General features: G+C 36.4%; 1 protein-coding gene across 8 annotated transcripts in view; it reads left to right on the top strand.

Annotated features, from left to right (window-relative positions):
• The window catches only part of MICU1 (Mitochondrial calcium uptake 1), a 343655-nt gene that overhangs the window by 264183 nt on the left and 51963 nt on the right, over window positions 1-27509 (top strand). For 2 of the 8 annotated variants that reach the window (XM_069849141.1, XM_069849140.1), the window contains one exon: window positions 21115-21901. The exons of the other annotated variants lie outside the window; for them this stretch is intronic. In XM_069849141.1, the coding sequence (XP_069705242.1) occupies window positions 21115-21635 (521 nt within the window). In that variant the 3' untranslated portion in view covers window positions 21636-21901. Of the gene's footprint in view, window positions 1-21114; window positions 21902-27509 lie in introns of those variants that run through there. 8 annotated transcript variants of the gene reach the window in all.

The following is a 27509-nucleotide window of genomic DNA, read 5'->3' as shown; positions in this document are numbered from 1 at the left end:
AAACTTGGCCAACTCTCACGTTGCTGCTCTCAGTCTCCGACAACCTTCTCGTTAGCTGTGAATGCTCACATTTAAATACATTTATTTTAACAATTTTTCCGTTCTCATTCACGTCGTTTCCGTTACCGGTTTATTGTGGGCCAGTGATAAGATTTATTACGAGCGATAATTTCTTTTGCATGATTTCCTTCAGAAAGGAAATAATGTTAACAGGCACATAAAGGAGCCCTGCTCTTGAATGAAAGAGCTAGCAATTTTTTGCACAATGAGCCTATAAGTCTACGTAATGTGTGCATGTTTGCTCCTCTCCTTGCTTGTAATAATTCATACTATATGCTAAATTCAATGGAGAAAAGAGACGTTAGAAGACAAATGTTTAGACTAGAAGGTAACGGGCTTTGCTTGTACGAGCCTGCTTTTGCTGGAATTGAACTTCGGGGATAGACAGCGCTGTCGCTTTATAGTGGAATCTATGTCCTAAAGTGCAGTCGGTTTATACAGGGTGTAATCTAAATCCCTTTACAGATTTTGAGGGCTTGTAGTGGGGACCGAGAAGGTTACGTTTTCCATAGGAACTCATGTCCTGAAACGTGCAGTTTCTCCGCTACGAGCAAAACACCATAACACATGTTGAATTTCCTCGCATTTTTGGCGCCAATGACCAGGATGTACACGTCATTCGATAATCGCCTGATGTCACGTGTCCGCTACAAGTCTGTTTGCATGCCATTTACTTCGTGAGCTGTCCAGAGAAGCGCCGATCATTTGACGTTCGTACCTACTGTAGTGCTTATGGCGTCGGGCTATAATTTTATTCATTGACAGTGTCGGGCTGTTGAACATGGTTGACTACACGTTTAGGGAATACGCCGATATGATGTTAGGTTCGTTCCAACAACAATCAGGAACCGTCCGTAACCATCGTGAGCATGCGCAGTACAGAAAAACCGTTTCAACACAATCCGAACCAGTCCTGAACCGGAAACATGTACTGCAGTCGGGCGTTCCAACAAGCTTTTGACACGGGTTCGGAACGGTCAGAAATAGTCCGTGGATAGAGGCAGGTACGGAAGAGTACGCGAGACGCGCATGCGCATTAGCTCACCAACGTCTCCTGGATAATGAAAAAAGACATGATCGACTGTTCACATCAATGAGTTTAAAGATGAAAAGTGACAGTACAGACGAATAATAAAACTAGAGATTTAATTTAAATTTTCGCCAAAGAGAAAGGGAATGGAAATTATTTGGGTATTGAAATAATTACAATTTCAACATGCAGCTTTGATTAAACGTATAATAAATAGCGTACATACATTAATAATTTAAAAAAGAACTGTTTTTAGATGAGAGTCCCCCAGTACACGACATTGAATTAGCGGAATTCTTGCCTTCCGTATTTTTTGTCATCTTTTTTATAGAAAATGATCGAAATTCTATTTTCTGCAATTAGAATTACCTGCAAAACGATAATAATAAGCATCCCGTTCTTAGCAAAGATGATCACAGTTATAGCATCTCTGGATTTAGTACATAACGATCCGCGAAAGCGTTCCAACAGCGTCCAGTCCAGTTTCAATCCCATAGCAGATGCTCAATTAGCGCATGCGCATAAGATGGTACAGGAACCGTACATGAACTGATCCATGAACCGCTTGTTGGAACGAACCTGTTATTGTACGTCGACGGGAGGGCTACTCGTCAGCTGTATGAGGAGCGTTTCCCACATCGTCAGACACCTTCGCACATCCTCTTTGCCAAGGTTTAACAGCAGCTCTTGGAGACGGGTACATTCACCGCCAACAGGTCCGACTGTGCTCCACGGCGGCGCCGCACCACCGAGTTTGAAGAGGCTGTAGTGGAAGAGAAGTACCCGAATGATAGCGGATAGACTCACTGTGGATCACAGCACTTCTGTCGTGTTATGCATGAGCAGCAGCTACACTCCTTACCACTCCCAGATGGTACAGGCAATGGTTTCAGCAGATTTTGCGCCACGAGCTCACTTCTTGCACCGTTGTGTTGATGAGCCCGACTGAATCAACGATTTGGTACGGTGTTTGTGTTGACGACGGTGGTCGCCACATCGAGCCCTTCTTGTAAGCGGACGCAGAAGCTGCAAAAACAACGTACAGTAACAGCAGCAGTGGGACGTGAGTTCCTTGCAAAACGTAACCTTCTCGGTCCTCACTACAAGCCCGCAAAGTCTGTAATGGAAATTTAGATACGCCCTGTATTATCGAAAACAAATTTTTCTCAAGTCGGCCTGGGCTTACCTCAGGATTAGTTGGTCCTGCTCTTTTGTGCTGGGCGTTGTTATAGATCATACCGTCACCGTGTGGAATTTTGAATCCCCGACAAATTCACGAGCAACGTTAGTTAAGAGTAAATTTATCTAGGGAAATTCGAAACTTGAAGTGGTATCTAGTAGGACTAGTTCATGAACAATTTAAAATAAGCGACAGGTGCATAGCTTTACGCGTGGGTAGGGATACTAGAATACAAGGCTAATAAGGAGAATATAAGGATAACGAGAGGAATGCAAGCACAAGGGGAGGGAATTGCATTTTCATGTCACAGTTAATTCCCAAGTTACCCCTCCTTATACGTTGTAATGAGAAAGACGTAGTTCTACTTCAAAGTAATAAAAACCTTAAAATGCTTTTATACGAAGTGGAAGTAATATAACTGCAGATTTTAACAACTTATTTCTTGGATACAGTACAACAAAAAATTCTGATACCTTATTAATCCCAAATGAATATACTTTTCTCAGAAAAAATGTTTTTTCCCCGTAAATGTTCACTGTTTTACTAGATAAGTACTATCCGCACGATTTTGATTTTTATTCTTATCATTGGAGAAACTGATAAGAAATTATTTATCCCATTGCAGTTTTCCAATAAAATGGATAGTTTTATTGTAAACTAAATAAAGAAGACTAACACGCATCGTTATTTCCTGTCATTAGGAAGTCTGGCAATCCTGCTGCAGCTACTAAGGATCGGAATGCTGCTATTCATATACTGTATTTTATTTCATGGAGTGCAGTTTCGTAGAAAGGACTTTGCCGACAGACCTTCTACTCCCCCCTACTAATTGGTTGTCATAAATGTCTTCCTTACTGTGACGGAAATCTTGTCTTCTCCTGTCAGTAACCAATCACAACCCTCGTTCAGAAGAATTGACAGGCTCTCGTCAAATCCACGTGGAGGCATAGTTGCTGCATCTTTTCCGAATTCCAAGAATCCCTTCGTCTCATTTCGAGGGTCACCAGGATTGTGGCAACTGTGCAATATTGGGACGAGGGGACAGGATGGAATTGTCAGAGGTGTTTGTGTAGGAAGTCATAAATCTGTAAGTGGGTGTTCAAAGGAGCCACCGAACTGCACTCCTTGAAATAAAATGGAGTATATCTGAGTTCATGTATGATACTAGAAAGTCCACACCTGTGGAGTAACGGTCAGCGCGTCTGGCTGCGAAACCAGGTGGCCCGGATTCGAATCCCGGTCGGGGTTGAGGTTTTTTCCGGGGTTTTCCCTCAACCCAATACGAGCAAATGCTGGGTAACTTTCGGTGCTGGACCCCGGACTCATTTCACCGGCATTATCACCTTCATATCATTCAGACGCTAAATAACCTAGATGTTGATACAGCGTCGTAAAATAACCTAATAAAATAAAAAAAATACCTAGAAGATTCATAGGTTAGCCGGAGATACACTGTTGCCAAACTACGCATACTTTCAGGTTAATTTTCTAATTAACCATGCACTTAATTACAAAACGGATAATAGTTTTTTTATTTATTTTAATATATTCCATTATCTCCTACAGTAGTGCGGTTGAGAGCTTGGACGTTGCAACTAGATAATATTATTACGTTAGATGACTTACTTTATTAGCTGAAACAAAATATATTAACAATAGAATAGAGAGACTTTATGAACGAAACCCGAATTATTGTAAATTGTACTTTATTTAAAAACACAATTTTCAGAATTAGATTGTGAAGAAACTTCAGAAAAAAATAATCGAGTACGTATCTTTTCACTGCACTGAGTCCTACGCCTCTTGCTGTAAAGTGGGAGTGATAATAATAGACGAGAGTTAGAATAAAAGCAGCCGGTACTCGTCTGATACTTCAAAACATTCCACATGGGTTCCGCTGTCATTTCTCTTTTGCTGGAGTTTGTGTATTGTATACGAAAGCACGACCAGGAAGTCACGTGTGACAGTGGATCGAACTGATGCAGTGGTCCAATTAAATTAACAAACATAAAATCCCGCAGAATGTTATACTTCTAATTGGAGCTACAGTTTCGTTGTTCTGAAGGTTCACCAATTGTTTACTATAGTAGAATTTAAATCCTCGAGTAAGTAGATTCGACCTGAAATGATTTCGCTAACAACTTTTGTCATATCTGCGTTATTTATATTTTCGCTCATTATCAAAATCGGTTCGAAAATGATTGATTCCTGTAGGCAGTGGAGTCTCTCTCCGGTGCAGATATGTTGCTGACACTTTTTGTAATTGAAGATCCCGGTGCAAAAACCGGTCAAGTTCAGAAATGAAACTTTTAGAGGAGATAAAATATTTTCCACAAAAATTGAATATGCATTAATTTCAAACCGATTTTTTACACAATAATTTAGGAAATTAGTAGGTTTTCTTATGTGGTTACTAATATTCTTGTTAGTTCTCTTTCGTCTAAAGAGTGTTGTTTAAATGGTGGACTTGAATGTTTTTTGTCCCGAAAATACAACAGATTTCTTTGTCATGTTTGAAAACAAATCTAAGAAACTTACGTCAGTCTCGGGTGAGTTTCCGTTGAAGAGTTAATATATATTACGTATAGGCCTATTATATTTTATTCAAACGATTATTATACTGTATTTTAAAGCTTTAAGAGTGCTATTCATAGACATTTCGTTAGCCCGCGCTACGAGCGTGCTAAACTAGCCCCGGTTACCGACTGGTTACTTGTACAGGATTCATATCATACCATATCGCTAACACTGGTTTATGAATACGAAAAACGTTAGTTCGCTGATCATCCACCGGAAGCCCGCGCTAAGAATGCCTATGAATACGACCCTAAGGGTGCTATGCATAGACATTTCGCTAGCCCGCGCTACGAGCGTGCTAAACTAGCCCCGACTATCGACTGATTACTTGTACAGGATTCATATCATATCATATCATATCATATCATATCATATCGCTAACACTGGTTTATGAATACGAAAAACGTTAGTTCCCTGATCATCCACCGGAAGCCTGCGCTAAGAATGTCTATGAATATGGCCCTAAGTGTTCAGTGCAACCAATAAGAGTAGGCTTATAATAGTTTTTTAACTTTGTTATTTAACGACGCCGTATAAGCTACTGGATTATTTAGCGTCGATGAAATTGGTGATAGCGAGATGGTCTTTGGCGAATTGAGGCCGAGAATTCGCTACAGATTATCTGACATTTGCCTTACGGTTGAGGAAAACCTCGAAAAAACCCAACCAGGTAATCTGTCCAAGCGGGAATCGAACCCGCGCCCGAACTGAACTACGGACCAACAGACAAACTTGTATCTGATCTTGGGAGACCAAAGCTGTAGTTGAAATTGTTACTGAAATATAGGACTGTAGGGAAAGAATATTGAAATAGTCTCAGTCAGTTTCAGTTTCTATCAGCCTGACATGACAAGTGTAGTTTAGTCCTTGCAATAAATGGGCTCGGGAACAATGGATATTGTATGTAGAATATAGACTTTTCAGTAGTGAACAAGAAATCTGTGGACCAAAATATAAACTGAATTGGGTGGACTTTTAAAGAAACTGGACATTAAATGCAATGCCCAAAAGAATGTGTGGATTTAAAATTTGATTGGACGACATGTCTTAGAATCATAGCAGACGCTACTGATTTCATTCACTGTTGAATTCAGATATTTTCTTCTGTGTGGGAAGGGGGGGACAAACGGACAGGGTTGAACTGAAAGCTGGTTATAAAGAAAAATCAATGCACTGAAAAATAAATTAATCTAAAAGAACAATAATTTCAGCAGCACTTTTACTGTATCATTGTATGAATAATAAAAAGTATCGTTGGATATGTGCTTGAAAAAATTAATTTCGTGATTTTTAGGGATACTCTGACACCGAGAAAGAGGTTTAGGACATCTTTCCTGTTCCTCACTCGTGTTACAGCTATTTCTTCTAACTATTGATCGGATTTTGTTAATTTTCAGTGTCTACAAATTAATTTATCCGGGAATGATACATGTGAATTACAGTAATTGTAGTAAAAATAATAGCCTTCATTTGAAAAAATAACACATAGCTGCTTGGCATAGCTTGATTTTTCGAAGGTTACACTTAGGCACATTGTGGCCCATTGTGCACTCTTTATACTGTATATGCGATGATTTTCCAAGTCCGATAAGTGGCCTAGGTAGCTTTCGTGAACTCGACGTTAACAGGTGGACCATCCTACATCAGTCCCCAATAGAACCAGTGTAAATATGAACCTTAATACAGTAGAACCTCTATTATCCGTGGTTATGAAGGGGGTGGACTGAACGGTTAATCGAAAAATCGGATAATCCGTACCATAAAATATTTTCATGGATTAAAAGCATAACAGTTTCGTAATTTGAAACTCCTACTATACTGCAACTACTGGTGTCTTCATACTACACACTACACTATATAATATACTGATTATAACTAACGAAAACATAAAAACAGTAAAATACAGTAATACACAGCACTTTATTCTTGTTTCATTTTACTAAATCGCACACATTTCTTCTGCCAATCTCATATTCTTATGCGAGATAAGACACGGTTTTTCCTTTCCCAAACCGCTAACATGTTTTCTTTTGACATTTTGCACAGAGTGATTAAATTATGCACGAGTTTTCAATTGTGGGAAAGTTGTTGGAGTCATTTCTTTGAAAGGACATAGTAACTATTTTACAAGTTATGAAAAACACTCCCTCCTAAAAGTAAGTGTTTCTACTGCCGGTAATGGTAGAATTCTTATTACATACTATGTAAGGTAAAGACTGGTAATGACCCTCTGTAGAAAAAATACGTACTAAAATATTGTACTTCGTATTTTTCTGCAAAAAAAAAAAACAAACAAACAAACAAAAAACAAGAGAAAGACAGTCGGATAATCCACCAATCGGTTAATAGGGTGACGGATAATCGGGGTTTTACTGTACAGGCAGTGGATCTAATACCTTCCTTCATGTAGTTCATTAATCTAAACCCTGCCCATAACACCTATTGTTGCACACGTGTTTTTCAGTTTCTAATAAATTATAATGCAGAATCCCTAAAGAAATTTACTTTTTTCTGTTACAATACTGATTCTAAAAGTGAAATGTTATTATAATATTGTCTGTTACATGGAAATGTTCATTGCAACTAAAACTGTTGTAAGTTTACTTAGGATGACCAGACGTCCTCTTTTGTCCGGACATGTTCTCCTTTCTAGGCCTTTGTCCGGGGTCCGGGCGGATTTAAAAAAAAATCAAGAAATATCCTCCTTTTCGTAACTTGTATGCCTGATATTTTGAAATTATCTGATTTGACGCCTTTTACAAGTAATTTGTCTGTAGATGGCAGCAGCATCGACAGAATATACTCTTTGCCAACGATCATAACTTTCTTTGCTGCTCCTTGTTACGGTCGTTGCTTTCATATGTAGCTAACTGTAAAATACTTTTGTGCGAGATCGTGCGTATTTGCTTGGTTTCCGCACAAAACCAACCCGCGGAAAGTCTAAAATTCCACATTCAGTATTCCCAACCTAACACACATAACAATTTCCCTCTTCTTACCGCTTAAGTAACATATTGATTTTACTGCTTTAGGCTTTTAACATATTATTTTTAGAGACGTTCAATATAGTAATAATTATAAATTGGAAACTTACCACTGCAATTTCACCTAAATTGCACTGTTAATTATTGTTTTTAAATATTTGCAAAAATTAAGTAAACTCTACAACTCCGCTAAAGTTACTGCATTTCGTGATGCATGTTACATTAAGGAAGCCGTTTGTTTTAAGTTCGCATTTATAGACTGGGGGGGGGGGGGGAAGACAGACGTATATCACGGCCTGCTGGAGTATAGTAAACACAGAAAACATTTTAAAGCAACAATGTTGAAGATAGATATTTTTGTTTTCCAAAATTGCCGTCATAGAACAGAAACCAAGATGGAGATTTCATTGCAACTAATTAGAAATTCCTCTTTCAGGTATGTAATAAACGATCTTCGCACAAAATAATGTACGATACACGAGCAGTATGTTTTCTTTCAATTCTCGGAAATTAAAAAAGCTCAACTACGTTTCGCTTTTTCAAACTTTTCCTCGAACATGAAAACTTCAACATACTGCTCTTGTAACGCATATTACTATTATATCATTCAGTTTTATCATAAGTATGCTGTAATAAAATAGATATTGACTTCATTTTAAGTATGATATAGGCCTAAGCCTAAATGTAAATAGATATTTTCTGTCCTCTTTAATATTATAGTTCCCTTGACTTTCATATTGTAACTAACTGTAAAATCATTATTATTATTATTATTATTATTATTATTATTATTATTATTATTATTATTATTATTATATAATAAAATAGATATTAACATACTTTTAAGTATGACATAAGCCTAAATCTGTACTGTAAAAATTTTGAAATAAAATACATAATAACGTAATTTAAAGTATAATGTAGGCCTGAACATAAATATAAGTACATATTTTCTGTCCTCTTTTTTTCGAACAAGTCCACACCTGTGGAGTAACGGTTAGCGCGTCTAGCCGCGAAACCAGGTGGCCCGGGTTCGATTCCCGGTCGGGACAAGTTACCTGGTTGAGGTTTTTTCCAGAGTTTTCCCTCAACCCAATATGAGCAAATTTATTTATTTATTTATTTATTATTTTGCTAATAATTATAACATAACATATAATATATACAGAAAAAATTTAGCTCGCCCCTGAAAGAGAACTCGTGCTCAGAAGCGGATTCCTGAATTGAAATTAATAAGTATACAATACAATTTGTCTTATGTCTACTATGCAATTATAGTATATAAATTTAAATTTATAATTTTTTCAATTTTTATAAAATCCATACATAACTTTTTAAATTTAATACTAGAACTATTACAATTGACAAGATTAGGATATTTAAATATAAATTTATGCTGGGTAACTTTCGGTGTTGGACCCCGGACTCATTTCACTGGCATGGGGAACTATTAATAATGGAATTCCTCAAGGATCAATATTAGGTCCCCTACTTTTTCTAGTGTTTATAAATGATCTTGCCCCCCTTATAAAAGATGTAGGTCATCCCATATTATTTGCAGATGACACAAGTATAGTAATTACAGCCAATAACTCCAACACATTCCAATCTTCAACAGAGGAAATTCTCTTCAAAATATGTGACTGGTTCTCAGTCAATAAATTAGTATTAAATTGTAACAAAACTAACATAATTCAATTTAAATCCTGTCCAAATTCAACGTCGCAAATTTCTAGCGCAATAATTAACAATAGATCCCTATTAGAAACAACAACAACGAAATTTCTTGGCTTAAAAATCGATAATGTGTTAAATTGGAAAAATCATATTAAAGAAATTACCCCCAAACTAAATTCAACTTGTTTTGCTATTAGATCTATGCAAAAGATAGTAAATATCAATACCTTGATTTGAAAGTACATAATGGCTCCTGTTATTCTTACGCTGATGATACGGTGGTGATTTTCAGTGGTTTAACTTGGGAGGACACTTATAAACATGCCAATGTAGGTATAAATTTTATCAAAAACTGGCTTGATGCAAATTTGCTATCTCTAAATATAACTAAAACTACTTTGGTGCCATTTTCTTTAACAGTCTCTGGATTGAACAAATTGAAATCACTTTCTCATTTAAAATTAATAATCCACAACTCATTTTGTAAACTCTCTACAACCTGTAAATGCCCTTGCCTGAAAGAATCTGTAGATGTGAAATACCTGGGAATTATTGTTGATCAGCACTTGAAATGGGATAGACAAATCACCTTTTTATGTAACAGAATACGTAAAACAATTTACAAATTTGTAAACCTTCGCCATTACTTGCCTACTCACGTATTACGTTTGGTTTATTTGGCTCTAGTTGAATCTGTTATCCAATATGGTATAATTGGATGGGGAGGCATTACAAAAACTGCTCTTTTTCCTCTAATTATGTTGCAAAAACGTATAATCAAAATTTGTTTGAAAAGGCGACTGGATTATCCAACAAATTTGATCCATTCTGAATTGAATGTTTTTAGAATTGACCAAATTTATGAATACTCTTTAATGAAATTCTATCATAAAAATAGAACGAAATTTGTAGCTCAGCCACATGCTCATAATACGAGACGAAATGAAATTCTTAAATTAGTTGAACCTAAATATTTCACATCTGCTGCTTTACTACACAGTACAAATTATGGTCCACGGCTATATAATTCGATAATAAAATTTCATCCAGAATTGACTACTTTAAGCAATGAAATTTTCAGATCCAGAATTAAAAAATTTATATGACAGACTTCCCTGTATATATATTATGTACCATGTATTGTAAAACAAGTTTATTTCTATCCTAAGTGTATTTTTCTATTTTATCTTGGTTACTATCTCAACATGACCTGCACTAATTATACTACTAATAATAATTTAATATTAATCCATCAATCTAAACATCGTCTCTTTTTTCACTCAGTTATTATTAGTATTATTATTTACTAATTTTATTACAATCTTTATGTGAGCTTTTTTCTTAAGTATTTTGTCTACAAAGTATGTGTATCTATGTAACGGAACTGTCCCCGAACACGAGCTTTGCTCTTTCGGGGTATTTTTTAATGTAACGTTTTTATGTATATGTTATTATTAAATAAATAAATAAATAAATAAATATACTTTGCATACTTCCACTCGGTAATGAGTTTTGGAATAATATTCTGGGGAAATTCCACAGATAGTAACAATATATTTCTATTACAAAAAAGAGTAATTAGAATAATAGTAGGTGCGAAATCTAGGGAGTCGTGTAGGACTATTTTAAAAAAACTACAAATAATGCCCATGGCTTGTCAGTATATCTTTTCATTAATAGTCTTCCTCGTATGTAATCGTGAAAACTTTGTAACTAATTCAACAGTTCATAGCATAAATACACATCAAAAAAATGACTTTCATACTCCATCGGCAAGTCTATCGTGCTATCAAAAAGGAGTGCGTTATATGGCAGTAAAAATTTTTAATAGCCTCCCTATCGATATAAAAAATGAAACTCAAAACATAAAATTATTTAGGGCCAAATTAAAGAAGTACCTAATTTCTCACGCCTTCTATTCTGTAGGTGAATTCATGACATTCAATAACACTTCATGAAATTGATACTAAAACTATGTGTTGTACTAGTACACTATATTGTAAATCTCGTCTGTATATATTTGATCTAGACTGTGACTATAAATTAAGATTTTATAATAGTATTAAGTTTTTTGACTTGTTCCATATTCTAGCTGTAAGCATGTATGAATACCATGGAATGTCAATAAATACAATACAATACAATTATCACCTTCATCTCATTCAGACGCTAAATAACCTAAGCTGTTGATAAAACGTCGTAAAATAACCTACTAAAATAAAATAAATTTTCGAACAATCTCCTCATTTTTTAAGCTTTGTGTGCTCTCTTTTTTTTATCGATGTGAACCTGGTCACCCTATGTTTGCGTACATTGTGCCAGTGGCAAGCTATTTGAATGCAACAGTTACCGTACGTCTGGCAACACTGCATCGCTAGCTGTGCGGATGCGTGATTAAATGAGTTTCCATACACGACGCTGCGGCGTAGCGCTCTCTCCAGCCAAAGCACGCTTTCATGCAGCCAGGCGACTTGCAGTGTCCGTAGCGAGGCGTACTTCGCTCCAAGATGCCCGATTCAGCAACACTAGTTCAGATTATAAAAAGATTTCCGTGCTTGTACAACCACACTGTGACAGAATACTCAAGAAAGGATGTGACGGAAAAAGCTTGGAGCGAGGTGGCGAGAATAATGAAATGGTCAGGTAAGTCAAATTTAATTTTTATTTATTAGCTATCGTATGCTCCATTGCCTTGGTAAAGCAACACGTGACCTAAGAACTTATTTGTGTATGTTCAAAATGCCTTCTTGCATGTTAGGAGCACAGGTTGATCCCAGAATTATGTACAGTAGTTAGGACATATTTTTTTATATATACAGGGACATCATTTTATTTTTACTAACATTTTTAATATTAACCTGTCTATACCTTTAGAGAACCGGAAACACCGCTTGCTCCCCCCTCCAAGACTGGAGTTCGATGATACTGACGTAAAACACAAATCACTCTACTAGGTATAGGAAGGAAGAAAAGTAGTTCATCCATTTACGTAAACTAGGAAATATCGCGATTTTGAGTTTGATAATTTTCATTAGGTTTTTCTTTAATCAAAGTACAGTACTGTATTAAGAATAAGTGTTTTTACTCACGAAGTGAGTTATCCATGCGAAAGTATTCATTAGGCTATGCAGTGTATATTATACTGTCTGCAGCACATTAGCGTACAATATAGAGAAAGAAGTTAAATTGAAAAATAATCATAATATGAATATTTAAACACAATTTTGAAAATGGTGGCCGTTCATTTCGATACAGGCTTCAGTTCTTTTGTGCATATTATCACACTATAGACTATTGCATCTAATTCCAATTGCCAGTTTCGTCCTTCGTACTAGTAACTCATGTTGAAATAATTCTATACCTACTCTACGTGCTGTTAATTCAATCTTCACTTCTGCCCGACCCGAAAATATAAAATTACTCAGACATGCTATCTACTGTCCGTCCAAGTGGTTATGCCGCATGATTGTAGAAAGGGAGGAAATCACGTGACAGTTAATTACTTAACGAGGCCCTTTTATTTAAGTTAAATTAAACAGTTGTATAATATTACGTAACGCCCAATTCCTAAGAGAAATTAATGTTTTCAGAAAAGAGCTAAGACAGCACAGCTTTTACAGAGGAGCGAGCAGAAGCAGGTGGGGGAAATCGGGATGCGACGTAGGCAAACGGACAGTACCTGTGCGAAAATATGATTCAATATTGAAAGCTCTTTCGTCACTGGAAAACGCGAACATATTTCTGGAACGTACTATACTCAGTAACTCAGTACTGCTTACTATCTGCTGTCTTGGCTCTGTGTGGAGTTGGAACTTCATTAGTAGAAGGGGTGGGAGTGAAGTACATTCAAAAACTCAGGTACAAAAAAAATTGAAGTAAAAATAAAATGATGTCCCTGTATTTACACTAAGAACGTTCATAATAAATTAGCCTCATAGTTTCAGAGTAATGACTGTTTCTCAACTTCGTGGTAGCCGCTGTGCCAAGGCCACATAGCGTTACACCAGCGAATAGGGATTATGAAGAATGGACACTGAGCGAATTTTCCTGTGTTTTGTTTCTCTGTGCGCAGCGTTTAGTTCCACTTTCAAGCGCTAGAGGTTAGTGTAATCGAGCACACGCTGTTAATAATTGAGAATAGAGTTGAGACACAGGATCCAAACATCGCCTACCTTATTGCATAATCCAGTAACGCTTTGCTTCAAATACATTCAAGTTAACAGCTTTTCCTTATTTCTCAGTGACAAACTAGTTGTAATAATAATATTCTATATTTCAGATATAATAAATTGTATTATAAAATAATATAATACATTATAAAATTAAGTGTCGAATTCGTTTAATATTTGTATATAATATAATATAGGTATATGGTTTTACTTCTCGTAAGAGTTTTGTTTTTCCATTTTCAGCGCTATCAAATCATTACATATTTTAATTGTTGTTGGGGTCAACGTCTCAACTCGCAGTATTAAAGGAACTCTAGAGTCTAGACATTACAGTTAATGACGGATTTATTATTTTATGGATCCAATTTATTTTATTTGAGTACATAATGTACCTAGATGTATTAATTATATGTGTTATATTTCCGCTGTGTCGACTGCTAGCTGGTGTGATGTCAGCGCCAACTCTAGGGAGAAAGCAGAATCTGACGCTTTAGCTGGCTTGAAGGTCATTGAAATCAGTCCGGCTACATCAAAGGTACCGACGCGAAGTGTTCATTCTTTATAATCCCTATTCGCTGGTTACACTGTGTACGATAAAATAATGTGCACTTTGTACGCTTTGGTCGCTATGGCCGCTACATCCGTTGGCCATATTGGAAGATAAAGTTTCTTACGAAACTCATCAGTCTTGTCCGTGTTGTTGGCAGATAGTGTACCCTGGGAATGTAGTGATGATTCGAACGATTATTATTTGTTACCTGCTAATGCTTGGAAATATATCCTCGTCCATTTGAATGTCGTGTTGAGCTTTCCGATAAAATAGTCCAAGCTACCGTTGTCATGCACATTATTATCTGCGGCAAACACTAATCCAGACTAACAGTAACGGAGATGAGGAACATTGAATTGAATTGAATTGAGAGAGAGGGGTAATGGGAGGAGAAATTTAAAAAGTACGCGGAAACGCGTCCTTGAAAAGGGAGTTCGTGGCTGAGAGAAACTGAATATATGAGCTTCAAGCCTGTTGGCCACTTGTCTCACTCCAGGTTTCGCTGCTCCACTTAAGGAGCTGTAGAAAATTTAGAAGGGAAAAGGCCGAAAATGGACGTAACCTCTTAGGTACCACATACGGGGGAAGGGGGATGCGCTCGAAAAGCTGACTGCAGGATGGGGAAATAAATTGCGGAAGGTGTAAGTGTGCACATTGAAAGGAACTTTGTCCTTTCGCAGTGCAAATTGAGCCAAGTTAATTCTCTCGTGTATGTTCGATGGCTAAGACAAGGCAAGGCCGCCGGAAGAAACGCCGCAAATTGAAAGGTTCACTGTCCTTTCGCAATGCGAGTAGAGTCAAGTAACCTCGTTCATGTAACGGGTAATATATGGAAACTGAGCCAGAGCATTTATGTAGAGAATTTATGTTGCAAAATTTGGGGAACTTTATAGGGAAGGGCATGTAGGTCCGTGGCCCATTTCTTTTAAGGCTCATCCCGACTTTGTCTTAGCGCCTTAGGAAAACCACGGAAGTACCTTAGGCAGGATGAGTTGTCTCAGTTGAAGAGACTAGCCAATTGGCTCTTAGGTGAGGGGTCTGTTGAATTGTGACTTGAGTCCGGATGTGTTTTTTTAATGTAAGACCAGCCGATTTGCTCTTTGGTGACTCAATCAGGACGCGATCGGCAAGGGCAGTAGAATCTGTAGAATGACTGCGCATATGGAGAGCGGAGTGTATTGCGGGCAGCATCAGCTCGAGGCCGCTAAGGGGTAATTTGCTCGTGGTAGTAGAGTTCAGATAGAAATGATCCTCTTCCTGCAAGCGATTGGTAGCTTCGTTCAACCAGTGCCTCCCCCCAGAGCGGTCATTGGCCCTAATCCTCCCACATATCACTTGCGTAGAGGTTTTATTACATGTCTCTGCTCTACAGATTCCTGGGACGGACCATAGTTGAAAGGTGATTATTATTAAATGTTCGGAGAAGTACCGGAGCCTTGATGGAGAAGGGAATGCAACTCCGTTGCCCATTTATTTTGGGGTCCATCCCGACATTTGCCTTAGCACCTTAGGAAAACCACGGAAAAACCTTAGGCAGGATGAGATGTCTCAATTTCAGAGACTAGCCAGTTGGCTCTTAGGTGAGGTGACTCTATAGGCTAATTCACACGGGGATAGTTTACAGGAGTCAAGTGCTTGGAGCAAGTCGACTTTCCTTCAACTTCCCTCGTGTGATATGGTCGAGACAGTCAAGTTGTGACTTGGCGGTCGAGCAGAATTTGAGTTGACGACCCGTCGACTTTTGTGTCCCCTTTCCCGTCACGTGACCAACTTGACTCCATCACTTTCCGCGTGTAAATGCGAACTTGCAGCAGCTTGGCAAGTAGAAAGTTTGTAGTTTTAGGCCTGTTGTCGAAGTATATTAATAATTATTAATAATGAGCGCCCCTAAGTGGAATTTCAACGATATCATAAAGTTTTTGGAAGTGTGTGAGAAGTATGAACTTCTATGGAATATGCGTGACAAAGAATGCCTGAATAAAAACAAGCGGGAATTATTATTCCAGAAACTAGTCAGTGAAGTCATGGAACAAGGTTTCGAAAACATATTCAATTCAATTTATTTGGCCATTAGACATACAGTTTTAGGCTTCGTCAAAATACACTGAAAAACATATAAATACATTTTAAAACACACTAATAAAAGGAACAGTGACTTAGAAGTGGTTCGAAAAAACCTAAAAACCCTTAAAACAGGACTCATTCTGAGATGTTTCCTGTATTCTGCAGGATCTTCTTCAGCTAATTCTTTCAACAAGGTATTAGATGCACCGTGCATAATTCTTCTACGAATCCATTTCTTAACCCATGTTCTCTTTTCCTTTTTTTTTCAAGAATATTTTGTAATTCATACAATAATAAGGCGCCAATTAGCTGCACACATGCTTGAATATGTGCTGGTGACATCTTCAGTTTCACCAAACTAAAAATGCCAGTTCACTATTGATTTTTATTAACTATAACAGAATACAAGAATTCAAACACCACTACGAATACAACATTCAGCGCGCGCTTTTTTTCAAGCATGGTTTCAAGTTTAATGTCTCCGTGTGATCACAAATATAGCATCAAGTTTAGAGGCTTCAAAAACTTAACTCCTGTAAACTATCCCCGTGTGACTCGAGTTCATGGCTCGATGGTTGTAGACTAGTCGATTGGCTATATGGTGATTTGGTCAATCGGCGAGAGGGTATTATTTGGGGAGTGATTATATTTTAGCCCAAGTTAGGACAAGGTCATTTCAAAGCGGTTGCATTATTAAAGAATTTTACAAGGAGAGATGAGGAACATACTCGAGCCAACGTTTTATATCGCTGCGTGCTGCTTCCGCATGGTGGCTTAGGGATGGGGGCATGGACTCCCATCAAAACTCGCTCCAAATTTTAATTCCGCATCAGTACTTAGGCTTACTAATCAAATGAAAATACTTAGAAAACGCAAGTTGTGAAGATAGTTCCAAGCCGAATGTGAGTTCTGCATCTGGGGTTACAGAAACCTTATCCAACTGACTGAAAATACAGCCGAGAATCAAACACTCCGCGACGCAGCATGGCGACCATAGCGTACGCAGCTCTGTGTGTTGCTTGTCAAATTGTGAATTCAATAAAGAGAGCTACATCTTATGAGCGTAGTGTATGTAGCGTTCTATGTGGCTTCCACACCTTTGGAGTTTAATCCTCGGGTTCGTCGGGTCGAAGCTGTATTCAGGTCATTCGAAATTGTACACTGACGTTCAGATACCTGAGCCCTACTAATCGATAGCGATTGATAATTTGATCGTGAAAGTGTAGCTTCACTAGTTATTACTAGACTTCGTGGAATTGCCACGACAATCGTTAGGTTTACTACGCACGCGGTATAGACTGTATGAGAAGGGGACGTGCAACGGATGGAGTATGCCTCTAATGTAACACTGAGCAGTATACTGCGGTTACAATAAAACTTGTATACTGCATTCAAGAAATATAATGATCATTGAAGTAGGAAACGTCTAAACATGTAAATACACAATTATTTTGTAGTGAGATATATTAACTCTTAAAATTTAATATAATGTACTCACATCATCCTTGAATATGTGCATTGCAGTGAAGAGTTACGTACATTTTGAGCGACTGCAAATTGAACCTCCTCCGATGGTCACTTAAACAGTTTTTATTTTGGGAAAATGTACGTTCAACATCACACGATGTAACAGGTGCATGTTTGAAGACGGAAAGTCACTACTTTTTAGTACACCAACTTCAGACGTCTTGTCGTGACCTGATAATACATCATTTATAATACGAAGTTGTAAATAGGCAGAATTTTTAGCAATATGTTTCTCAACTTACATTTTACTTTTTCTGAAATTAGTGAATTGTTATTTTGGATAACGGTTCGTGATACTTTATACACTATATTAAGAGCTTCTGGGAGTTGTAGTTTAAACGATTCTAACAGGGTGATGCTTTTGGACACGATTTTAAAATTAGAGTCAATGAACAGAATATCTTCCAATAGCTGTTCAGAAGGCAATGATTTTACAGCCGCAACAGCGGAACTGTGTGTACTATCCAATGCATCAATTACCTCCATTATTTTGCCGTAATGTTCTGCATAATAATTAACAGTATCCAACCACGTTCCCCAACGGGTCAAGACTGGCTGCGGAGGTAAGGGTATTCCAGGGGCAATTGTTTGTAACAGCAACACTCTCATTGTAGTATGTTTGATTGAATTCTTGTTTGCACTGGATGAATGTTAAGCTTTGACTATTTCAACCACAGTAATGTAAAAACAAGTGCTTACATAGGGATACATTAGCTGTAGCTGCTATATCTATTTTACCGGTCACAACTCATAACATGTACTGCTTATACTACGAGACCGGGCGGTCGCTCACCTCCTCTATACTACCGTACATCGGCAACCTGATTGCATGCTGCGTGTGGCAATTCAACGAAGTCTAGTTATTACTTATTACTTCTATAGTTCTGTGAATAGATTACAAAGCTAAATCATTGTCGCCAACAGTGTGTAAATGTACCCGCATTGTAGAATCAAAATTCCATCCCACTATACTGATTGTAAAAAAAAAAAAAATAAAAAAAACTAGGTTAAGTGGGAAACCACTATTATTGTCAACTGTGAGGGTAATTTTTATACTTTATCTACATCTTTATTTTGAATTCTGAAATACTAAGAACATTTAAAATAAAATGAAAACGTCAAACTGACTGAAATTTCATAAGAGAATGCAGGAGAAAATAAAAATGTTTACAGTTAACCTACATTATAGATGAGCTTCGATTAGTTCTCGCCAGGTGTCATCAGAGTATAGCATGCAGGCTAAGATTATCACATTTAATATATTATTTTAAAGTTGTCTTCTGAAATAAAGTATGAACAATATTTTCTAGGAGGAATATAAGAAAAGATAAGTGAAATATTTTAATATCAATATCTTGAGCCACTTATTTATCATGGTCTAATCCAGCGTTGTCAGACAGAGACTAGACGGAGCGGAGCGCTCCACTAGACTGGTTGCGTGCTCCGGTGTTTCCACAGACATAAGCAAGTTCACGCTCCGATCTAGCTCCACAACCGGTTCTGGAGCTTACAACTCTGACACTACTGGTCTAATCGAAAGCAGAACTGGAAGGGTATATAGCCTACATTTGAATAAAATGTAATGTGTAACTGTATGTTATGAAAGAATGAGTGAATAAATAAATAAATAAATAAATAAATAAATTGTATGTTATTGTTTCAACTCTATTATTTTATGTATTTAAATATTTAGAGATGCAGAATTGTGTTATTTTACGGATGCATTCTTATTGTTTAATAAAATTTGCTTTAGAGATAAATATCGATTTCAGATGACAGATGAGTTATAAAACACAAAACACGGACTACAAAATATAAATAAAAGATGAGAAGTGTACAGCAGAGAGTATAACTGCTGTACAGAAGGAATCCACAAGTCTGAACAGACTAAAAATTATCTTCATTCTCAAATAATTTATGTAACTTTTCTTGTCACGTTTTGCAAGCCATGGTTTAACCCACAGACGTTTCCTTTTCTGTTCCTTTTTCAGCAATATGCATATTGTAATATTTTTAACTAATTGTAGTTAAACGTGTATAGTACTTTACAATTCATTTTGTATTCAGATAAATCTAATATAATATAATGAAAATATTTTGAGTTCAATCCATAAGATTTATCTATTTGCAAATGTTTATTTGCTACAACATGTATAGAATATTAACGTTTTCGCCTTTTCGGCATCATCAGATATGAAAATCTATCTGTCATGTATATTACAATGTATATTCGTTAATTTTTTCAAGTTCTAGATTACGTGTTTTTAACATATCTGATGATGCCGAAAAGGCGAAAACGTTAATATTCTATACACGTTGTAGCAAATAAACATTTGCAAATAGATAAATCTTATGGATTGAACTCAAAATATTTTCATTATAGTGTATAGTACTGTTTATAATTCATTTTTGCATATTTTTGATAAGAAAAATATATTTTATTTAACTTAATAGAGACTGATTATTCTTGTTCTTTAATTGTTGGTTATCTTTGATAAAATATGTTATATAGTGTAATATGGCCTACTCAAAATCCTACTTTCTACCACAGAACTTTGATAAAATATTTTATCTTATTCTTTGTCAAAGAACTTTGATAGCTTAATACCAGCTTTAGAGTTCTTGAAAATGTCAGGACTTCATACCATAACTAGTTAAACGGAGGTGGAGGTGACCAGCATTGAATTGTATCGTAGATAATATCGTATTATTATCCAGCTGGGTTTGTAATTTGGGAGGGTGAACAGAAAATATCCAAATGTGTGAATGTGTTATAGTTTGACAATGAACAAATCACGTTATTCGAGTCATATTACAATCTTCAAATTTAAGGTCATAGATCTAGAGCAGTGGTCGTCAGCACTTGCTGAAATGTGCAAAGGGTAAGCAGAGCCGTCCCGTGTGCCCTGTCGTGCAGCAAGAAGAGACAGAGAGCATACCCGCTAGCAGCTACGAATGCACCATGGTGCTCTGTGCTGACGACCGCTGATCTAGAGTATGCAAAAAAGGCATGGCAACAGAGCAGCTGGACGTGAATTCGCAGTTGTAGAATTCCTTTTTAATGTCCTTGCTGAACTCACAGATTTATTGTAAGATGCAGATTTATTGTAAAAATGTGCGTGAATTAGGCCTACGCGAGAAAATGCAGTGTTTCTTTTAGGGTGCCCCATATTACTTTGTGGTTTCCTTTATAATTCTTAATATAGTGCATTGTCCTCTTGAAAAATACGATATCAATGCTGTAAACGTGCAATCAACTGCCAAGAATTATATTCTTATATTTATTTCTTTTTCAGTGTCGGAATGCAAGGAAAAATGGAAGAATATGCGGAATGGATTTGTTCGGAGTTTAAAGCCAGGCCCAAGTGGGGCTTATGCTAAACAGAAAAAACAATATTATTTACATGATGACATGCAGTTTGTGGTACCCTACTTACGGCCAATACAAACCCAGAACGTCGGACATTTCCCATTTCCCCCAGATGATAATGAAGAAGAACTTGTGGTGAAAGAGGAACCTGAAGAAACGCAAATTGGGCAAGATATCAGTGACATATTTGAGCAGCAAGAACAAGAAGAAACTACACCGTCAAAAAGTAGGAAGAGGAAAATTAAACCACGTGCAAACGAAGTGGATAATGTTTTTGTTGACTATTTGAAACCACATACCCAAACTGTAGACGACGACCACCGCAGAATGTTCCTCCTCAGCTTGCTTCCCGATGTAAATAAACTTGCAGATGTGCAAATGAGGGCATTTAAAATAAGAGTTTTGCTGTTACTAGACGAAATTATGAACGAGTCACAGGATCAGTAAGTTCACACACAAACGATGACGTCAATACCCATTACGTCATCAGGATTTACAGTATAAGTGTTTCAAAAACACCATCTGTTACCTCAACAATTTCATGCAACACATGTACTCTTCAGTCATCAAGTATTCCTAACTTAATAAAGACAGTTTATAGTCAAAGGAGCTAGAGAAAATGCATGAATAAATACGTAATTTCAAATGTAACATATCTAATGTGATAAAATAATATTCTGTAATTAAATACCAGTTTTATCTATTTCAACATACCTAATTATTTTACTTACCTCATTATTGTATTATAATTCTTCTGATGTGAAATGTCATTTGTGGTACCTGGAAACAAGTGTAAGCTAGACTTCGAGCCTCCTAGTTCCCTATGCGGGCCATCTCGCTCCTTTCTCAATGAAGGCATAAACATACAGTATGTTCCTTTCTGCGATCCTCACCTGTTGCTGTTCTTCCGTGCTGCTTCCATGGCTCTCATGTGGTAGGAGCCCTGATCACATAACAGATTGGCCATTCCATTCCTCCATACTCTTCTCAATTCATTGTTCCCAATCATCTTTTCCCACATTTAATTTGTGCGAGATCGTGCGTATTTGCTTGGTTTCCGCACAAAACCAATCCGCGGAAAGTGTAAAATTCCACATTCAGTATTCCCAACCTAACACACATAACAATTTCCCTCTTCTTACCGCTTAAGTGACATATTGATTTTACTGCTTTAGGCTTTTAACATATTATTTTTAGAGACGTTCAATATAGTAGTAATTATAAATTGGAAACTTGCCACTGCAATTTCACCTAAATTGCACTATTAATTATTGTTTTTAAATATTTGCAAAAATTAAGTAAACTCTACAACTCCACTAAAGTTATTGCATTCGATAAAGGAAGCCGTGAAAAAATCAACAAGATTCCAGATGCCGATGTTATTACTGCAATATGTTATATAAATAATATTGTTAAAATATTGAAATGAAAAATAAATCATTACATAACCTTACCGTTTGTTTTAAGTTCCTATTTATAGATTGGGGGGGGGGGAAGACAGACGTATATCACGGCCTGCTGGAGTATAGTAAACACAGAATAGTAATATACGTTACAAGAGCGGTATGTTGACGTTTTCATGGTCGAGGAAAAGATTGAAAAAGCGAAACGTAGTTGAGCTTTTTTAATTTCCGAGAACATGAAAACAAACATACCGCTCATGTATCGTACATTATTTTGTGCGAAGATCGTTTATTACATACCTGAAAGACGAATTTCTAATTAGTTGCAATGAAATCTCCATGTTGGTTTCTGTTTAATGACGGCAACTTCGGAAAACCAAAATATCTCTCTTCAACATTGTTACTATAAAATGTTTTCTGTGTTTACTATACTCCAGCAGGCCGTGATATACGTCTGTCTTTTTTTTCCCCAGGGCTATAAATGCGAACTTAAAACAAACGGTAAGGTTATGTAATGATTTATTTTTCATTTTAATATTTTAACAATATTATTTATATAACATATTGCAGTAATAACATCGGCATCTGGAATCTTGTTGATTTTTTTACGGCTTCCTTAATGTTACTTGTATCAGGAATGCAATAAGTTTCGTGGAGTAGTAGACTTTACTTAATTTTTGCAAATATTTAAAAACACTCATTAACAGTGCAATTTAGGTGAAATTGCAGTGGTAAGCTTTCAATTTATAATTATTACTATGTTAAAGTCTCTAAAAATAATATGTTAAAAGCCTAAAGCAGTAAAATGAATGTCGCGCTTAAGCGGTAAGAAGAGGGAAATTGTTATGTGTGTTACGTTGGGAATACTGAATGTGGTATTTCACACTTACCGCGTATTGGTTCTGTGCGGAAAACAAGCAAATACGCACGATCTCGCACAAAACATTTTAAAGCAACAATGTTGAAGATAGATACTTTTTGTTTTGCAAATTTGCCGTCATTGAACAGAAACCAAGATGGAGATTTCATTGCAACTAATTAGAAATTCCTCTTTCAGGTATGTAATAAACGATCTTCGCACAAAATAATGTACGATACACGAGCGGTATGTTTTCTTTCAATTCTCGGAAATTAAAAAAGCTCAACTACGTGTCGCTTTTTCAAACTTTTCCTCCACCATGAAAACTTCAACATACCGCTCTTGTAACGCATATTACTATTTCCCAATAGCAATTTTTCCCAATAACCTCGTTTCTTTTTCTTTTTTCTTTTTTTCTACTGTTTTCTTCTTTATTGATTGTAACTTAGTTACAAGTTCTGTTTTGGATAACAAAATGAATGGGCTCGAAATTCTTGTGTCATCGAGAGGTGAGAAGAAATTACTATTTCATGGTTTCATAGGCCTATATCACAGAAGGGATACTAAACACCGTAAAGATTATTGGTCTATGGTCTGTATCGTGAGAAAGTGGTCTAATCGAGTAATGGGCATTGTTTCTTCTTTCTTTGTTCAGCAATAAAATTAAAGCATGACGTTGTTAAAATGGCTTGTTTCGGGAGTTCCTCCTTTATAAATTGAAGGGAATATTTGGTAATTTATATATATAGTATTACATTAATAATATTAGGAATTTTCTGCTTAATTTGATATTGCTTCATCGATGTCAGTTGATTGTCTTATAAATATTTATAGTACAGTAGTGGCAAAAAAAACCGGACCGACCCTTGTAGCTGATTTCAGAGCCTTGTTCACTCCAGAGCACGATAGACTGGTAACTAAGACTTTCGTGGTTCGAATCCTACCTGGGAAGGAAACTTTTTTTTTGTTCCGTATTAAAATTCATTCCAAATACTTTTCGATTGCTGGTAAAATTCATGTTCTGGAATTAATAAGTTAATTAAGTAGTAAAATATCGCTGCAATCGAGCAACGCTGCATTAGAGTACCAATATCTCTGGATATATTGATTACATGGGAGAATTTCTCATTTCCTTGTATCAAGAATGAGGATAAAATTATATTATAGGTCTACTTAAAATACTACTACTAAGTTACATAATTTTACAAGAAAAATTAATTAATGAATTATTGCTGTAAATTAATAAATTTAACCAATGAAATTATTTCTGGAATACAATTTATACATTATACGAAACTGGCAAAAATGGAAATACAGTAGAACTTGGTTATAGCGACCTCGTTTTGTGCGACACCTCGCCTGTAACGTCAAATATTCTGTGGTCCCAACTAATTCCCCATAACACATAAGCTTTTCTACCTTGCTTAATACGACAAACGTATATGCGTCTACCTCGCATATAACGTCATTTTCAACCTCAGTTTGGAATAAGATTTTGTAAGAACCAAAGTATTTTAAGAAATATTTTGTTGAAATCTGACCTTGACAAATTCTTTACAGTCTCCTTCTGTCATAGAACTCTGGAATGTAGGCGGATTCCCCACCCCATTGTAACCTGCCCGAATTCATGCGGTATTAGATCAGTTTCGACAGGAAGTTTTCACTAAGTGCACGCATTTTAATGCAGTATGGCCACTAAAAGAAGTGACTGACGCTTTAGAAGTCATTAGAATTATGAACATGTTCTATGAAGCTAGGGAAGGGAGCAGTGAAATTGCAACTGAAATTATGAACATAGAACGTAATTTAGCCCTAGAAAGTGTGTATTGGGCAAGTAGAAGACAACAGAGTAAAATGACTGATTACTTCACTCCTAAGTAAAGTAGTTTGGTGAGAAATGAACAAACTGTTTTAATACAGAATACTGCATTTATAATTGTAGGCCTACGTGTATTTTAATATGTTCATTGTAGGCTTAAAAGTCAATACATAAATCTAAAACAAGTATAATTAAATTTGTTATTTTTCATTTTCCACCTCGCTAGATTGATAATGTGAATCTCGGTTACTTCGACACTCGTTTATAACAACATAATGTTTAAGATCCCTTGGATGTCGTTATAACCAAGTTCTACTGTACTACCATTCTGAAATCTCAAGAAAAATTTATAGCTGTAGCTTCGTGATTTACCTTTACTTTTTAACTTCGCTCTAGAATATGCCATTAGGAAAGTTCAGGATAACAGGCAGGGTTTGGAATTGAACGGGTTACATCAGCTTCTTGTCTATGCGGATGACGTGAATATGTTAGGAGAAAATACACAAACGATTAGGGAAAACACGGAAATTTTACTTGAAGCAAGTAGAGCGATCGGTTTGGAAGTAAATCCCGAAAAGACTAAGTATATGATTATGTCTCGTGACCAGAATATTGTACAAAATGGAAATATAAAAATTGGAGATTTATCCTTCGAAGAGGTGGAAAAATTCAAATATCTTGGAGCAACAGTAACAAATATAAATGACACTCGGGAGGAAATTAAACGCAGAATAAATATGGGAAATGCGTGTTATTATTCGGTTGAGAAACTCTTATCATCCAGTCTGCTGTCCAAAAATCTGAAAGTTAGAATTTATAAAACAGTTATATTACCGGTTCTTCTGTATGGTTGTGAAACTTGGACTCTCACTCTGAGAGAGGAACATAGGTTCAGGGTGTTTGAGAATAAGGTGCTAAGGAAAATATTTGGGGCTAAGCGGGATGAAGTTACAGGGGAATGGAGAAAGTTACACAACACAGAACTGCACGCATTGTATTCTTCACCTGACATAATTAGGAACATTAAATCCAGACGTTTGAGATGGGCAGGTCATGTAGCACGTATGGGCGAATCCAGAAATGCATATAGAGTGTTAGTTGGGAGACCGGAGGGAAAAAGACCTTTAGGGAGGCCGAGACGTAGATGGGAGGATAATATTAAAATGGATTTGAGGGAGGTGGGGTATGATGATAGAAACTGGATTAATCTTGCACAGGATAGGGACCGCTGGCGGGCTTATGTGAGGGCGGTAATGAACCTTCGGGTTTCTTAAAAGCCATTTGTAAGTAAGTAAGTAAGCTTCGTGATTTTTTTTAGGTAATGGTATTTTATTGCAACGCTGTTTTAATTTATTTTTAAATTTTTGTCCAGAATTAAGACTTTTATTGTAAACAAACAATTTAACCAATTTCAATGTACTTTTTCATATGTATTCACTCTACTGTGGTAAATTTACAAGAAAATTTTCAGAAATGTAGTACAGTAGAACTTGGTTATAACGACATCCAAGGGACCTTGAAAATTATGTTGTTATAAACGAGTGTCGTAGTAACTGAGATTCATATTATCAGTCTAGCGAGGTGGAAAATGAAAAATAATAGACATAATTAGGCTTATTTTAGATTTATGTATTCACTTTTAAGCATACCATGAACACAATAAAATACATGTACAATTATAAATACAGTATTCTGTATTAAAACAGTTTGTTCATTACTCACTAAACTTATTTACTGAGGAGTGAAATAATCAGTCATTTTACTCTGTTGTCTCCTATTTGCCCAATATACACTTTCTAAAATAAATTCTATGTTCATTATTTCAGTTGCAATTTCACTGCTCCTTCTCCTAGCTTCATAAAAATGTTCACAATTCTAATGACTTCTAAAGTGTCACTCACTTCTTTTAGTGGCCATGCTGCGTTAAAATGCGTGCACTTAGTGAAAACTTGCTGTCGAAACTGACCGCATGTAGGTACCATTAATACCACATGAATTCGGGCAGGTTACAATGTGATGAGGAATCTGCCTGCATTCCAGAGGTCTGTGATAGAAGGGAACAGTTAAGGATTTGCCAGATTTCAGCAAATCGGTCTTACTAATAAAAACTCTATATGCAGACGTTTAACTGTCTTATACTTATACAATGAGTAGCTCGTTTATAAGTCGTGTGTAAATTCCTTACTAATAATCACTACATACGTCGTGTATAACAGTATAACTGTTACACAGCTACGTCA

The sequence above is a fragment of the Periplaneta americana genome, chromosome 16 (assembly GCF_040183065.1).
Source record: "Periplaneta americana isolate PAMFEO1 chromosome 16, P.americana_PAMFEO1_priV1, whole genome shotgun sequence".
NCBI lineage: Eukaryota > Metazoa > Arthropoda > Insecta > Blattodea > Blattidae > Periplaneta > Periplaneta americana.
The sequence above is the reverse complement of the archived record's forward strand: the minus strand, read 5'-3'. Positions and strand labels throughout refer to the sequence as shown.